The sequence below is a fragment of the Salvelinus fontinalis genome, chromosome 34, assembly GCF_029448725.1.
Source record: "Salvelinus fontinalis isolate EN_2023a chromosome 34, ASM2944872v1, whole genome shotgun sequence".
Taxonomy (NCBI): domain Eukaryota; kingdom Metazoa; phylum Chordata; class Actinopteri; order Salmoniformes; family Salmonidae; genus Salvelinus; species Salvelinus fontinalis.
In genome coordinates, this window is record NC_074698.1 from 23,347,921 (window position 1) to 23,363,468 (window position 15,548).

Consider the following 15,548-nt stretch of genomic DNA (forward strand, 5'->3'; position numbering starts at 1 on the left):
GTTTTGTCATGAGTTGCTGCCTTGCTATGTTGTTGTCTTAGGTCTCACTTTATGTAGTGTTGTGTTGTCTCTCTTGTTGTGATGTGTGTTTTGCCCTGTATTTATATTGTATTTATTATTATTATTTATTATTATTACTATTACTTTTTTTAATCCCAGGCCCCGTCCTCGCAGGAGGCCTTTGCCTTTTGGTAGACCGTCATTGTAAATAAGAATTTGTTCTCAACTGACTTGCCTAGTTAAATAAAGGTTAAATCAAATAAAATAAATAAAATGGCGAGATCCAAATCACAGCATCCTATCCGCTCTCTCCACGAGCCTAGGATGATGTATCCCCCTTTTTCTTCCAGTCTTTCGTTACCATGGGGATGACGTCAGGTTGCGCCACCGATTCCGCCCAGTAGTAGCAGAAGAGGCGGGTCCATGAGACAGTCAGCTGGGTAAGAAGACAAAGAGAGTCCTCCAAGCTCAGTACCTTCTCGTTCCACCGTCGAATCCTCACAGCTAACGCCCTTCCTTCCATCCAAAATGCGCGAAATAGTGCATCTGCAAGCCGGACAGTGCGGAAACCAGATTGGAGCCAAGGTATTACTCTTCTCTTGTTTGTATATCAATAAAATGGATTGCTTCATTTGGGGATTGCATGCGACCTAGATAAACCTCTCGTTCTCTGCGTAGTGCGTAGCTAAATTAAGAATGGCCGCTTGTAATCCACCCATAAGACTGCATCCTCGATAGGCTAAAATAGGCCTATAGGCTACCATGGACGAAAAATGCATGATCATTCCGTGCACAAGATAAACTACATTTTAATCGATGTTGCATACGATATGACATGTCCTGAAAAAAAATATTTTAAAAATTGTTTCCGCTGATTCATTCCCAATGGTTATTTGGGGTCCTTGTAATATGGGCGTTGAAGGGAAAGATATGGTAGCCTACTAGAATACCACCGTCTTCCCTCTTATTACATTACATATTCAACCTGATTAATATTTCGGTCTAAATGGCATTTTAATGCTTAATTTGAAGCATTTAGACGATAACATAATTATGTAAAGGGAATATTTAATGCAAGTCATGCTATTTGTGTTGCTCTTGAAAAGGTAAATGTCCATGCAACAGAAAATACACATTGCATTATCTATTTATTTATATTCTAACTTGCGTTTTAAATGGATGTTTCTGTGTATTGCTATTGACTTGCATCTCATCCCCCTGTACCCTCCCTCGTTCGCTCTCTCTCATTCTCTCTTTCTTTCATTGTCTCAGTTCTGGGAGGTGATTAGTGATGAGCATGGCATCGACCCGACTGGCACCTACCATGGAGACAGCGACCTGCAGCTAGACAGGATCAATGTGTACTACAATGAGGCCTCAGGTACAGTATGCACATTATATAGCGTTGCATACATGAACCACATAATGTCTCCAATTATTGAAACATGCGCAATTAAATAAACTGCTGTTTTAATTAGGAAAAATTAACTGATTACACTTAAACATACAAATAATACATACATAAAACATGTACAGCAACAATAGTTTCAGTATGCCCAGTATGCCCAACATTTCCCTATTCTTATTTTATGTACATATTCTTATTCATTCCTTTACACTTGTGTGTATAAGGTAGTTGTGAAATTGTTAGATTACTTGTTAGATATAACTGTATGGTCAGAACTAGAAGCATGAGCATTTCGCTACACTCGCATTAACATCTGCTAACCATGTGTATGTGACAAATAAAAATTGATTTAATTTTTATTTTATTTTTCAGGTGGGAAGTATGTCCCCCGTGCCATCCTGGTGGATCTGGAGCCGGGCACCATGGACTCTGTCAGGTCTGGCCCCTTCGGACAGATCTTCAGGCCAGACAACTTTGTCTTTGGTGAGTGGTTGGTTTGGTAGTCAGTGGAAATATGAGATTTGATGGTAGACTACTAATGTAATCTTGTCCCGTCAGTGAAGTAGTGGTTTATGACACTCTTGTCTGCAGGCCAGAGCGGAGCTGGAAACAACTGGGCCAAGGGCCACTACACAGAGGGAGCAGAGCTGGTAGACTCTGTCATGGATGTAGTGAGGAAGGAGGCAGAGAGCTGTGACTGCCTCCAGGGCTTCCAGCTCACCCACTCCCTGGGTGGGGGTACTGGCTCTGGCATGGGCACCCTGCTCATCAGCAAGATCCGCGAGGAGTACCCTGACCGCATCATGAACACCTTCAGCGTGGTGCCCTCTCCCAAAGTGTCCGACACAGTGGTGGAGCCCTACAACGCCACCCTCTCTGTGCATCAGCTGGTGGAGAACACAGATGAGACCTTCTGCATCGACAACGAAGCCCTCTACGACATCTGCTTCCGCACTCTTAAGCTCACCACACCCACCTATGGAGACCTCAACCACCTGGTGTCAGCCACCATGAGTGGAGTGACCACCTGCCTTCGTTTCCCTGGCCAGCTCAACGCCGACCTCCGCAAACTGGCTGTCAACATGGTGCCCTTCCCCCGCCTGCACTTCTTCATGCCCGGCTTCGCCCCCCTCACCAGCAGGGGGAGCCAGCAGTACCGCGCCCTGTCCGTGCCTGAGCTCACCCAGCAGATGTTCGACTCCAAGAACATGATGGCGGCCTGCGACCCTCGTCACGGCCGTTACCTCACCGTGGCCGCCATCTTCCGTGGCCGCATGTCCATGAAGGAGGTGGACGAGCAGATGCTGAATGTGCAGAACAAGAACAGCAGCTACTTTGTGGAATGGATCCCCAACAACGTGAAGACAGCTGTCTGCGACATCCCACCCCGCGGCCTCAAGATGTCTGCCACCTTCATCGGCAACAGCACAGCCATCCAGGAGCTGTTCAAGCGTATCTCTGAGCAGTTCACTGCCATGTTCCGTCGTAAGGCCTTCCTTCACTGGTACACCGGAGAGGGTATGGATGAGATGGAGTTCACTGAGGCTGAGAGCAACATGAATGACCTGGTGTCTGAGTACCAGCAGTACCAAGATGCCACCGCTGAGGAGGGCGAGTTTGAAGAGGAGGGAGAAGAGGAAGCCGCCTAAACCATCCAGTCACTCAACTGCCAAACAGTCTATCACTCCCCTCCGTCCTGTGCCCAAAGCACAACTTGATTGATTTAAGTTAATGTTAAAGGAAACTCAGATTTGTGATAATTAAATGAATGTGCTCAAGCATCCCTTCAGCGGTTCCCTTCAGTCTAATTAGTGTCCTGTAAGGTTTTCAGTGCTCATCCTAGAAGTCAGGATATTCTAACATGAGGTTTCTTATGAAAGCAGCAAGCTGTAACTCGATTACTAGATGTCTAAATTGAATTATGTGAATAAATTAACAATGTGTTCCAATGCTAGGTGTGTTGCTTTACTTAAATAACCCTTTCAATACCTGAGATAATTTTCTATGTTTAAAATGTTTTTTTTCTTTCTGTAAAAACACTATCAGTCCATCATTTGACCTGCTGGTTGTACATCGGTAAGTGGCACTGACGTACAACCAGCAGGTCAGATAGAATACTTTACACACTTTGGACCATGGTAGGGAAATTATGGTGCATTGGGGAAATGTTGGGCAAAGAACTGCTGTATTTCGAATGGTGTGGTGTTTCCTTTCCACAGAATACAGTACCGTACTGTATTTTTGGAGCGGCAAAAACGTTTTGTTTATGGCTCATTAATATATTTTGAGGCGTACCTTGTAAGAGAGAATTTTTTTCACCTGATAGTGAGAATGCTGTACCAATCTAACTCCTATGTGGTTACAGTGCCCCATCAATTTAAAATATATAGGGGACAGATAAGAGTGTTAGCAAGTCTTTAACCTTTAATGTTTAAGCATTTTGCCATTTCCCTTTGGTCTGTTTTGACCTGTAGTCGCTGCCGGGTTGGAAGCCTTTGTTAAGGCCTCTAGAAGTGCAAGTGATACAAAACACCACATATTCATTGATATGCTGTAATGTATTTTTTATTTAACTAGGTAGGCCAGTTGAACAAGTTCTCATTTACAACTGCGACCTGGCCAAGATAAATCACAGCAGTGCGACACAAACAACAACACAGAGTTACACACGGAATAAACAAACGTACAGTCAATAATACAATAGATAAAGTCTATATACAGTGTGTGCAAATGAGGTAAAATTAGGGAGGTAAGGCAATAAATAGGCCATAGTGGTGAAATAATTACAATTTAGCAAATAAACACTGGAGTGAAAGATGTGCAGAAAATGAATGTGCATGTAGAAATAGTGGGGTGCAAAGGACAAAAAAAAATAACAATATGGAGATGAGGTAGTTGTATAGGCTATTTACGGGTGGGCTATGTAGAGGTGCAATGATCTGTAAGCTGCTCTGACAGCTGATGCTTAAAGTTGGTGAGGGAGATATGTGTGGGGGTGACCAGTTAAATATACCTGCTGGAGCGCGTGCTACGGGTGGGTGCTGCTATGGTGACCAGCGAGCTGATATAAGGCGGGGCTTTACCTAGCAAAGACTTAGATGACCTGGAGCCAGTGGGTTTGGCGACGAATATGAAGGGAGCCAGCCAACGAGCATACAGGTCGCAGTGGTGGGTAGTATATGGGGCTTTGGTGACAAAACGGATGGCACTGTGATAGACTGCATCCAATTTGCTGACTAGAGTGTTAGAGGCTATTTTGTAAAGGACATCTCCAAAGTCAAGGGTCGGTAGGATGGTCAGTTTTACGAGGGTATGTTTGGCAGCATGAGTGAAGGATGCTTTGGTGCGAAATAGAAAGACGATTCTAGATTTAATTTTGGATTGGAGATGCTTAATATGAGTCTGGAAGGAGAGTTTACAGTCTAACCAGATACCTAGGTATTTGTAATTGTCCACATATTCTAAGTCATAACCGTCCAGAGTAGTGATGCTAGGCGGGCGGTAGGTGCGGGCAGCGATCGGTTGAAGAACATGCATTTAGTTTTACTTGCATTTAAGAGCAGTTGGAGGCCACGGAAGGAGAGTTGTAATTGGCTACGAAGCTCGTCTGGAGGTTAGTTAAGTAACATAAGTATACAGACTGGTGTCGTCTGCGTAGAGGTGGATCAGAGAATCACCAACCGCAAGAGCGACATCATTGATGTATACACAAAAAAGAGCCGGCCCGAGAATTGAACCCTGTGGCACCCCCATAGAGACTGTCAGAGGTCCGGACAACAGGCCCTCCGATTTGACACACTGAACTTTGTCTGAGAAGTAGTTGGTGAACCAGGCGAGGCAGTCATTTGAGAAACCAAGGTTGTTGAGTCTGCCGATAAAAATGCTGTGATTGACAGAGTCGAAAGCCTTGGCCAGGTCGATGAATACGGCTGCACAGTATTGTCTTTTGTCGATGGCGGTTATGATATCATTTAGGACCTTGAGCGTGCCTGAGGTGCACCCATGACCAGCTCTGAAACCAGATTGCATAGCAGAGAAGGTACGGTGGGATTCAAAATGTTCGGTGATCTGTTTGTTAACTTGGCTTCGAAGACCTTAGAAAGGCAGGGTAGGATAGATATAGGTCTGTAACAGTTTGGGTCAAGAGTGTCTCCCCCTTTGAAGAGGGGGATGACCGCAGAATCTTTCCAATATTTGGGAATCTCAGACGATACAAAAGAAAGGTATTACCTAGCAGCCAACTTGCTTGCACCAATCCCATGTAATTACAGTAAAATACTGTGAAATACAAACCCAATCTCCCCTCAATGAATGTCATTCATTAATTATGATTACAGTAGCATTTACTTTTTTACAGTATAATACCCTAAATTCTATGGTATTGTACCATGTGTCATTACACAGTACTTATTTTGACACTGTATTTAAATTGCAGTAGTTCTACTACAATATGAAATACATTAACTTACTTACCCCTAGCTGCCTGTAAATTACTGTTAATGTTACAGCAACACCTTTACAGTGTGCACAACATCAATGCCAAACCAGGTTTCTTCCTGTGAAGCCTGTGTAAATTGTTGGATTTACATAATGGGAGGGGGCTTCACAGGAGGGCCTACCTGTTTGATCACACTGGCAGGGTGTTTCTCTTGACCACAGTCGGTTTCAGAATATTGATTTAATAATAGCCTACTACCATCCGCCTCAATCTACAGTATGGTATTTTAAATATGTATTTTTTTGGTTGGTGCCAATATATCATCAGTCCACAGTGTGTGGTTTGTATCTTGTGCTTCACCACTCGTGATTGTGACCACTGTGTTACTGGGGAAAATCTCTCGTGTACATCATTAGTGGGTTGATGACAATGATACCTTCAGCTCACTTACGAGAGTCTTTTTTACTGTAGGATGCCTGCAGCTATCACTACACCACTCAGTCAGTAGGGTCGGGTGACTGCGCATCACTACACCACTCGGTCAGTAGGGTCGGGTGACTGCGCATCACTACACCGCTCAGTCAGTAGGGTCGGGTGACTGCGCATCACTACACCACTCAGTAGGGTCGGGTGACTGCGCATCACTACACCGCTCAGTCAGTAGGGTCAGGTGACTGCGCATCACTACACCACTCAGTAGGGTCGGGTGACTGCGCATCACTACACCACTCAGTAGGGTCGGGTGACTGCGCATCACTACACCACTCAGTCAGTAGGGTCAGGTGACTGCGCATCACTACACCACTCAGTAGGGTCGGGTGACTGCGCATCACTACACCACTCAGTAGGGTCGGGTGACTGCGCATCACTACACCACTCAGTAGGGTCGGGTGACTGCGCATCACTACACCACTCAGTAGGGTCGGGTGACTGCGCATCACTGGAACACTCATTGATGAAGACTTCCAAATAACAGCATCCTATCCGCTCTCTCCACGAGCTTAGGATCCCTTCTCTCCTCCAGTCTTTGGTTACCATGGGGATGACGCCCACCGATTCGGCCCAGTAGTTGAAGGAGAGGCGGGCCCATCAAGCAGTCAGCTGAGGAAGAAGAGAAGAAGCGTCCTCCGGGCCAAATCTCGACTGCGGTCTCCTCACTGCCAACGCCCGTCCATCCATCCATAATGCGAGAAATAGTGCATCTGCAAGCCGGCCAGTGCGGTAACCAGATCGGAGCCAAGGTATCATTGTTGACTCCTTTGTATTTTACCAAGAAAATAGATTGCTTCATGTGAATGATTGTAGGCGAGCTAGATAAGCCTATTTTTTTTACTTCTGCGTAGCAAAATGAAGAAAGACCGCTGATAATCCACCCATAAGACTTGTAGAGAAAGCTGGTGCAGGACTGTGTGCATTATCGATTGGCTATAATATAACATGCATGAAAAATGCATGGTCATTCCGTGCACAAAATAAATATGTGTATAAGAGAAATAGGCTAAACAATAGCTATATCCGATTAATATCAGTTTGAATCACTGTTGCATATGAAATGGGCAGATTTGTTATTGTTGCTGCTGACTCATTCCCAATGGTTATTTGGGGTCCGTAAATGGACCTGCGGTGGAAGGGAGAGATAACGGTACGAGAATACCTTCCTCTCCTCTCTTTTATGACACAACATATTCAACCTGATTAATATTTAGATCGAAATGGAATTTTAATGCTTCATTTAAATCATTTAGAAGCTTACATAATTATGTAAAGGGAATATTTAATGCAAGTCATGCTATTTGTGTTTCTCACAAAAAGGTAAATGTCCATGCAACAGAAAAGACATTGCATTATATCTTTTTATTTATATTGTATATTCTAACTTGCATTTTAAATGGATGCTTCTGTGTATTGCTATTGACGTGCATCTCAACTCCTCTCTCTCGCTGTCTCAGTTCTGGGAGGTGATTAGTGATGAGCATGGCATCGACCCGACTGGCACCTACCATGGAGACAGCGACCTGCAGCTAGACAGGATCAATGTGTACTACAATGAGGCCTCAGGTACAGTATGCACATTATATACCATTGCATACATGAACCACATAATGTCTCCAATTATTGAAACAAACAGAAACATGCACAATTGATTAAATAGACTCTTATATTAACAATGAAAAAAAATACTGTCATTCAGAGGTACCCTATTATCACAAATACAGTGCACAGTAATAATTGGTTTAGTACACCCAATATTTATTTTCTTTTTCAGGTGGGAAGTATGTCCCCCGTGCCATCCTGGTGGATCTGGAGCCGGGCACCATGGACTCTGTCAGGTCTGGCCCCTTCGGACAGATCTTCAGGCCAGACAACTTTGTCTTTGGTGAGTGGTTGGTTTGGTAGTCAGTGGAAATATGAGATTTGATGGTAGACTACTAATGTAATCTTGTCCCGTCAGTGAAGTAGTGGTTTATGACACTCTTGTCTGCAGGCCAGAGCGGAGCTGGAAACAACTGGGCCAAGGGCCACTACACAGAGGGAGCAGAGCTGGTAGACTCTGTCATGGATGTAGTGAGGAAGGAGGCAGAGAGCTGTGACTGCCTCCAGGGCTTCCAGCTCACCCACTCCCTGGGTGGGGGTACTGGCTCTGGCATGGGCACCCTGCTCATCAGCAAGATCCGCGAGGAGTACCCTGACCGCATCATGAACACCTTCAGCGTGGTGCCCTCTCCCAAAGTGTCCGACACAGTGGTGGAGCCCTACAACGCCACCCTCTCTGTGCATCAGCTGGTGGAGAACACAGATGAGACTTTCTGCATCGACAACGAAGCCCTCTACGACATCTGCTTCCGCACTCTCAAGCTCACCACACCCACCTATGGAGACCTCAACCACCTGGTGTCAGCCACCATGAGTGGAGTGACCACCTGCCTTCGTTTCCCTGGCCAGCTCAACGCCGACCTCCGCAAACTGGCTGTCAACATGGTGCCCTTCCCCCGCCTGCACTTCTTCATGCCCGGCTTCGCCCCCCTCACCAGCAGGGGGAGCCAGCAGTACCGCGCCCTGTCCGTGCCTGAGCTCACCCAGCAGATGTTCGACTCCAAGAACATGATGGCGGCCTGCGACCCTCGTCACGGCCGTTACCTCACCGTGGCCGCCATCTTCCGTGGCCGCATGTCCATGAAGGAGGTGGACGAGCAGATGCTGAACGTGCAGAACAAGAACAGCAGCTACTTTGTGGAATGGATCCCCAACAACGTGAAGACAGCTGTCTGCGACATCCCACCCCGCGGCCTCAAGATGTCTGCCACCTTCATCGGCAACAGCACAGCCATCCAGGAGCTGTTCAAGCGTATCTCTGAGCAGTTCACTGCCATGTTCCGTCGTAAGGCCTTCCTTCACTGGTACACCGGAGAGGGTATGGATGAGATGGAGTTCACTGAGGCTGAGAGCAACATGAATGACCTGGTGTCTGAGTACCAGCAGTACCAAGATGCCACCGCTGAGGAGGGCGAGTTTGAAGAGGAGGGAGAAGAGGAAGCCGCCTAAACCATCCAGTCACTCAACTACCAAACAGTCTATCACTCCCCTCCGTCCTGTGCCCAACTCCATCCCTTCATCCTTACCATCTGCTTTCTCTCAAGAAGGCAGATGTTCCTAAATGAATTGAATGTTTTTCCACATTAGACAGTGATCTTACCAGATAGTAGTACATTTTTGACATTATTTTGTTGTTGTATGTTGGAAATCCACTGAATTGTTTCCATTTTCCTACATTCATCTCATCATTGCTTTGCGGAATTAAAAGCAAGTGATTTTAAAGTTCAAATTAAATTGGTACTTACTCTATGTTTTTATTGTTTTTATTTGATGGGTGTTATAAATAATTAATATGGTCTTATATAGACTTGATTACTGTACCACATGAAATTGAAATGACACACTGGGTTAAAGTCAGCATGTACAATTACAGTATGTTCACATACTGTAAGTTATATAAATTTGAAGCCATGAGCCCAAAATGTCAAAGGTAAAAGCAGATTTACAAACCAGAAAAGGCCAACCACAGTTGGAAACTGGGTTTGTGAGGGAGCATTAACTATAGGCTGAAGACAAACTGCACTGCCCACTATGGGTTCATGCCAATGAGTTAGTAGCAATAAACTCTTTATTGGAATGCATTCCTAGAACGTAACAACAGGCAAAATGAGACTGACGTATAGTGACTGTTAAAGACAGAAAGACTTGGCCGCATTGTTTTCAGCAGTCATCACTTCCCAGCTCCTGCAGTCAGTTGCTGCTGGCTAATAATTCTGACTGACGCTATTTTGTCAATCACAGCTTCGCCGAAAGCTGACTAGTAAGGTCTGCATGCTGAGCAAGTGCGTTATTTCTCATACATTTCACACTCACCATTTTAGGGATGTCTGATACATGATGTCAGCTGTTACGATGCTCTGTCTTCTGCTTTTCCCCTCTCGTTAATTCCTCATACAAGTCTGGTTGTGTTTTCACAAGAGAGAGAGAGACAGAAGCAAGTCTTGACATCATCTGATCAAAGTCCAGCACTGATTATGCAAAGAAAATCTACTGAGGTGGCCAATTCTAAAAATGACTATTAGTATTTATTTAACATGTAGGCTACAATAGATAAATATGTCATGACATTGTGTAACAACTCTACGTGATGAGAATTGAGTCCCATCATAGGCTTTGCAACATACAAACAGCGTACTGGTAAGAACACACATAGAATATATGATCTAATGTAGTATCACATTTCAGCCCATGTTAAATTAATGTAACAATTCTGAAATACTACAATACAATTATTCAAATGTAAACAATCATTCATTTTGTGCTTAAATATGATTAATAATGACATAATTATTTGTTCTGCACACAGTATCCGCAAACAGCGAATGGGAGAAATGTTTTCTAGATAATATTAGCTTACAGTGTCAATATCTGTAAAGCTGGATACAGGACTGATACAGGACTGATTCAGTAGTGAGACATGTATTGAGGTAAGTAATCAGTGTAAAAATCTAGACAATGAAATGCTTTTCTGACAATCCATAGTGGTTAAACAAATATTATTGCACGCTATACATTTAAGGAATTTATACAAACATTTACATTACATTCCAATAGCATTTTTTGCATGTATCAAGGTAGCACAGTTAACAGCAGTCTGCTTACGATTTTAGCAGTTAGACTGTATCCAGTCTTTTAGTAGCTGTTGAGAGGGCCAAATTGCCTAGACAGAGGACTGAAATACTCAGACTGAAATGTATTTACCAAAGACGAGTATGAGCAGGGACTGAATACTGGTCTTCTTCCATCTAGTGCAGGTGATGGTTTGTTTCCTCTTCCAGTATGACCATTTGAATGATTGTGTACATGTCTATCCCATTCAAATATGCCAGTGCTATTAAATAACACACCATAGAGAAAGCAGTCAGAGCCTCATGGACCTCAGTTCTAGTTGTTCTAGTTACAGGCTGTGGTACTTGTAGTAGCTATCCCAACGTCTGTGTCCGGGTTCTGTACTAGCACTAGTCCATGTGCTTGCAGTACATACAGTACACAGTGCCTGGGCCCTCCTCTTCCAGGGCTAGGTGCTGTGTACCTCTCGACCCATCCTGTATCTGTCAACGTTGTGTCATGACCCTCTAATATCTAGCTAATCATCAGCTCTTTAGGTGGAGCTTCTACAGTCATCAGGATTTTGCTGTTGCTTGGATGTACAGGACAGGTGTTGAGAGACTTCTGAGAGGCTCAGATGAGTCTCTCCTCCTTGGGCAGTTTGAGTGTGTCTGGTGTCTCAACACTGCTGGCCCCCGTCTGCTCCTCAGCACTGGGCCGGTACGTCCCCTCCGTCTGCCTCTTCTTCCTCACCACGCAGAAAAGCCACACTAGCACAGCAGATGCTATGGCCAGCAGCCCCAGTATAACAGTCGGGGCCACAATAGCTGCAATGTTGGGTCCCTAGATGCAGAACAACACAGGGGTAAAAGTCATTCTCACAAATAAAGCTCTGGATACTTCTGGTTTAAGTTCCTCTAACAAAAACAGAGATAAAGATAGCAGATGTTTACTCACTGGGGCAGTTGTGTTAGAGGGTAGACTATTAGTTGTGTTGTCCCCTGTAGAAAACATTAAAGATTACCACTCAGGTCATTGTAATAGTTTGCTACAAGAATACAAATAGACCCACTCTTTGATCAATGTAGCATAACACAATAGGATTGAACAATGTGGAAAAACAGGTTATTTTAAAATGACACACTGTATACCAAGTGCAGGTGATAGAAATGACACGTGTGGTGCTCTGAGGCAACAACCTACATGTCCACACATGACCACATACCACAACAACATGCAAATGTAAAAGCATGTATATGAGTATTGTTTGTATTCTTTTTAGTTGTATTGTTTGTATATCGTTGTATTTTACATTTGTGACTGTATCAGTGTTTTGTTACTTTTCATGTTTTGTGTTTTTTGTGGACCCCAGGAAGAGTAGCTGCAGCTTCTGCAAAAGCTAATGGGGATCATAATAAACAAATAAGCAAACGTTTTAATACATCAAGTTACTTAAATACAGTTAAGAGTAATTTATTTACAGTTGATGTCATTTTTAGATTGATAGATTGACAACATAATAGCCTATTGCAATGCGATGGGATTACTGAGTTCCTCAAGTCCAGTGCTTTTTTCAGGAACTTTCTCCATGACAAGCCATGTGATTACTCTGTGACATCCCGCACAGTAACTACTTGAATGTAGGAGAGGGGGAGGAGAGGACTTGGAATGCGGCCTTTGCCTGTGGTCAGTGAAGCTCAGCCCCTGAACAGTTTTACTAGTTGAAGTATCTGGAAAAGCACTATAATATTTTGGTTACCATGTCAGTGTGGTGTCAACGTGATTATTGACTATTAATTCACAGTAGATGTCTTGCTTAGAAAACTTCAATGCCCATTTAGGGATGTCAAACTAAGTTAATGATTGGCAAATGCAAATAGTAAAATAGTAAACTCCCCCAGGGGCAAAAGTACACCTTGATAACAAAAAACAAGGGTAGGTTGTTTGGGGGAGGGGCACAACTTTTGCTCAAAGTGAGACACCGAAAAACCTCCTGTAGCAGTCACAGCCTGATACGTTTATTGTAGCAAACTAACTACAGTTGACATTACAGCTTGGAGGTGTCTGCATTGGAGTGCAGCCATTGTTCAGTGTTGTCCCATTTCCAGAAAAGCAGAAGAGCACTCAGAACAACCACTAAGGGCTGCTTCATCTATTGTTTCTTACTGGGTAATATACAGCTATAATGCATTGTGAAAACGTTCTATAAGTACATACAACCCCCTTATAACGTCTTACTATCATCTGATAATGATCCTGACTAACAGTTCAGTGCACTGACGAATAGCAGTGTAAAATATAACATATAAGGGCTCATACGTACTTTATAACAAGTAATAAAGCATTTCAAATACGAGCATTATGTATTACCATACGTCTATCAGAGAAATCACATGTCCGCATAAAGAAAAGTGGGTGTTCCAGAGCTTTTCATACCAATGGTTCCTACCCAAATCTCTCACGCATTACGAAATATTTGTACAACCTGTTGGCATGTTACTGCATGCTTTAGTTTTTATTGAGTAATGCCTAGAATTGTGTGCAACCTGCTTTTGTGTTTTTGTGCATATCGTTCAGTCGTACAAGCAGTCGTACAGTAGATTGTTTGTCTGTGGTCAGAGACAATCCAGTGTGGTGGTGATGGGGTTATTTCACAAGAAGGATGGGGGGGGGGGGTTGTAGAGGCAGTGACATGACTCACCCACAACCCTGGAAGGATTACTCCCCAAGACCAGGAGTAGGACACTCCCAGCCAGGAGACCAGGCCAGGCCGCGATATCTGGGAGCAGTGTTATCTCCATTCAAACCAATGGGTTCTAAAGAGGGTAGACCATCAGCAAGGGGACGCCTGGACATCAGGTCGGGGTCATTTCATCAGGAGTAGTGCTCAGCAGCACAAGCACACCGGCGTCAGTCTCCAGGGCCGCTCTAGAGAGATGAAGGGGGTGTAAAAGAAAAAAAGAACAGTTCATAAGGAGCTACACTGAGCCCGAGTCTCTATTGAAACCCCAATGTTATTGAGTCTGGTTCATAAAGTGACAAAATGTAAGAGAAGATGAAATCATAACAGCTTTCTATACTTCATTCTGCATAGAATCATTGCAAGTTCCAGGAGAAACAATTATCCCATACCATGACAATACAATAGAACATAATGAATCAAGTTATTATAAACATTTCAGACTGTCAGAAACTGTCCAAGCGGAAATTGATAGGGCTGCAGGTAGTCTAGCGGTTAAGAGAGTTGGGCCAGTAACTGAAAGGTCGCTGGTTAGAATCCCTGAGCCGACTAGATAAAAAATCTGACGATGTCCCCTTAAGCAAGGCACTTAACCCTAATGGCTCCTGGGAGTCGCTCTGGATAAGAGCATCTGCTAAATGACTAAAATTTGACCATAGAGGCAAAATTACAATTGTGATTAATTCAGCACCATGTCGAAACATGACCACCCCCCCAAAAATGTGAATGAAGTTTTCAGTCCCTTCAAGGCACATTCAGGATCATTTGTTTGAGACATATAGGCCTATATGCCAAATGAAACGTTTAAGGTGGGCTGACTTAGTAAAACTAGTGGTATATGTGAACAATTGCACCTGTTCAGGGAGGTGGGGAGGGAGGGCATTGAGATAACAAATGACAATTCATAAATCATATTCTTAATAAATGTTGTAAAAGTAGCATCCTATCGAAATAAAAGTAAAGCCTTATAAAAGTATTGTAAAGTATAGGATTTATAGTGCCCCATAATTAATTTCCAATAGTTCCAAGCCATTTTATGTAAAGAGAAACTGCACTACTGCTCCACAACAAATTAGTCGATCTAACAATACAAGAAGTATAGGATTTTATTATAGACAGACCTGTACAGAACATTATACACACCTTTTCACCGAATAATGTTGATATCCGTTTTAGGCAACCGGGATCAATCCAAATCCTTGCGAAAAAAACAACGTCTCGCTTCCGCCGCCTCACCTAAACGAGTGAGTGGGTGAACCGAAACTGGATCATATGTCAGGAGGTGTTTATGATTAAACCTCTCCCAACAATGTCTGAAAAATAATCTGCAAACTAAATCCGATCGCAAAGTCGTTTTACTGTCTGAATGGATTTATTTTGATATATATCACCGTAGACTACCTGTATAGGTTTAACTATGTAAAACAGTTTTTTTTATTCCCTCTTCACATCGCCCCTATGGTCACATGGTTCACTTCAGTCTCGTGTTACAGTACCTGAGCCCAGTATCAACCTGTCGCACAGGAGACAGATACCCTTTGTATGATGAGGCACCAGACTAGTGGACAAAAATCCACCTGCTCAATGGAGCCTACTTCCTCCCATTGCTCATGCTCTTTCACTCATTATGGATCCTTTACTATTAGAGTTAAATGGGACCCTTTCTCAAGTTCTACACTGTTCTATTGATGTGTGTCTGAAGCCTTGAAAGTGTTCATCTACCTTTTTTTCCATCTGCAAAAGAAAGATAAAAGGCTGTGGAATATGTTCAGGCCCAATGAGTAAACACTGAAAATGTTGAGAAATTTAAGGCTGCATTT

At 43.6% G+C, this 15,548-nt stretch overlaps 3 protein-coding genes across 3 annotated transcripts; 2 read left to right on the forward strand and 1 right to left on the reverse strand.

Moving 5' to 3' along the window:
• Window positions 1–428: 428 nt before the first annotated feature.
• Window positions 429–3,357, forward strand: LOC129833519 (tubulin beta-4B chain-like). The gene is made up of 4 exons (XM_055898175.1): window positions 429–585; window positions 1,273–1,381; window positions 1,781–1,891; window positions 2,000–3,357. The coding sequence occupies exons 1-4, from the start codon at window positions 529–531 to the stop codon at window positions 3,055–3,057; spliced, it is 1,335 nt and encodes a 444-aa protein (XP_055754150.1). The 5' UTR covers window positions 429–528; the 3' UTR covers window positions 3,058–3,357.
• Window positions 3,358–6,936: 3,579 nt separating this feature from the next.
• On the forward strand, window positions 6,937–9,689 carry LOC129833520 (tubulin beta-4B chain-like). Its single transcript, XM_055898176.1, has 4 exons — window positions 6,937–7,087; window positions 7,796–7,904; window positions 8,113–8,223; window positions 8,332–9,689. Exons 1-4 carry the CDS (start codon window positions 7,031–7,033, stop codon window positions 9,387–9,389), a joined length of 1,335 nt encoding a protein of 444 aa, XP_055754151.1. The 5' UTR covers window positions 6,937–7,030; the 3' UTR covers window positions 9,390–9,689.
• Window positions 9,690–9,976: 287 nt separating this feature from the next.
• LOC129833522 (protein crumbs homolog 3-like) lies at window positions 9,977–15,226 on the reverse strand. The gene is made up of 4 exons (XM_055898178.1): window positions 14,872–15,226; window positions 13,690–13,916; window positions 11,946–11,989; window positions 9,977–11,831 (listed from the first exon to the last, which is right to left on the reverse strand). The coding sequence occupies exons 2-4, from the start codon at window positions 13,787–13,789 to the stop codon at window positions 11,622–11,624; spliced, it is 354 nt and encodes a 117-aa protein (XP_055754153.1). The 5' UTR covers window positions 13,790–13,916; window positions 14,872–15,226; the 3' UTR covers window positions 9,977–11,621.
• Between the last annotated feature and the right edge of the window lie 322 nt (window positions 15,227–15,548).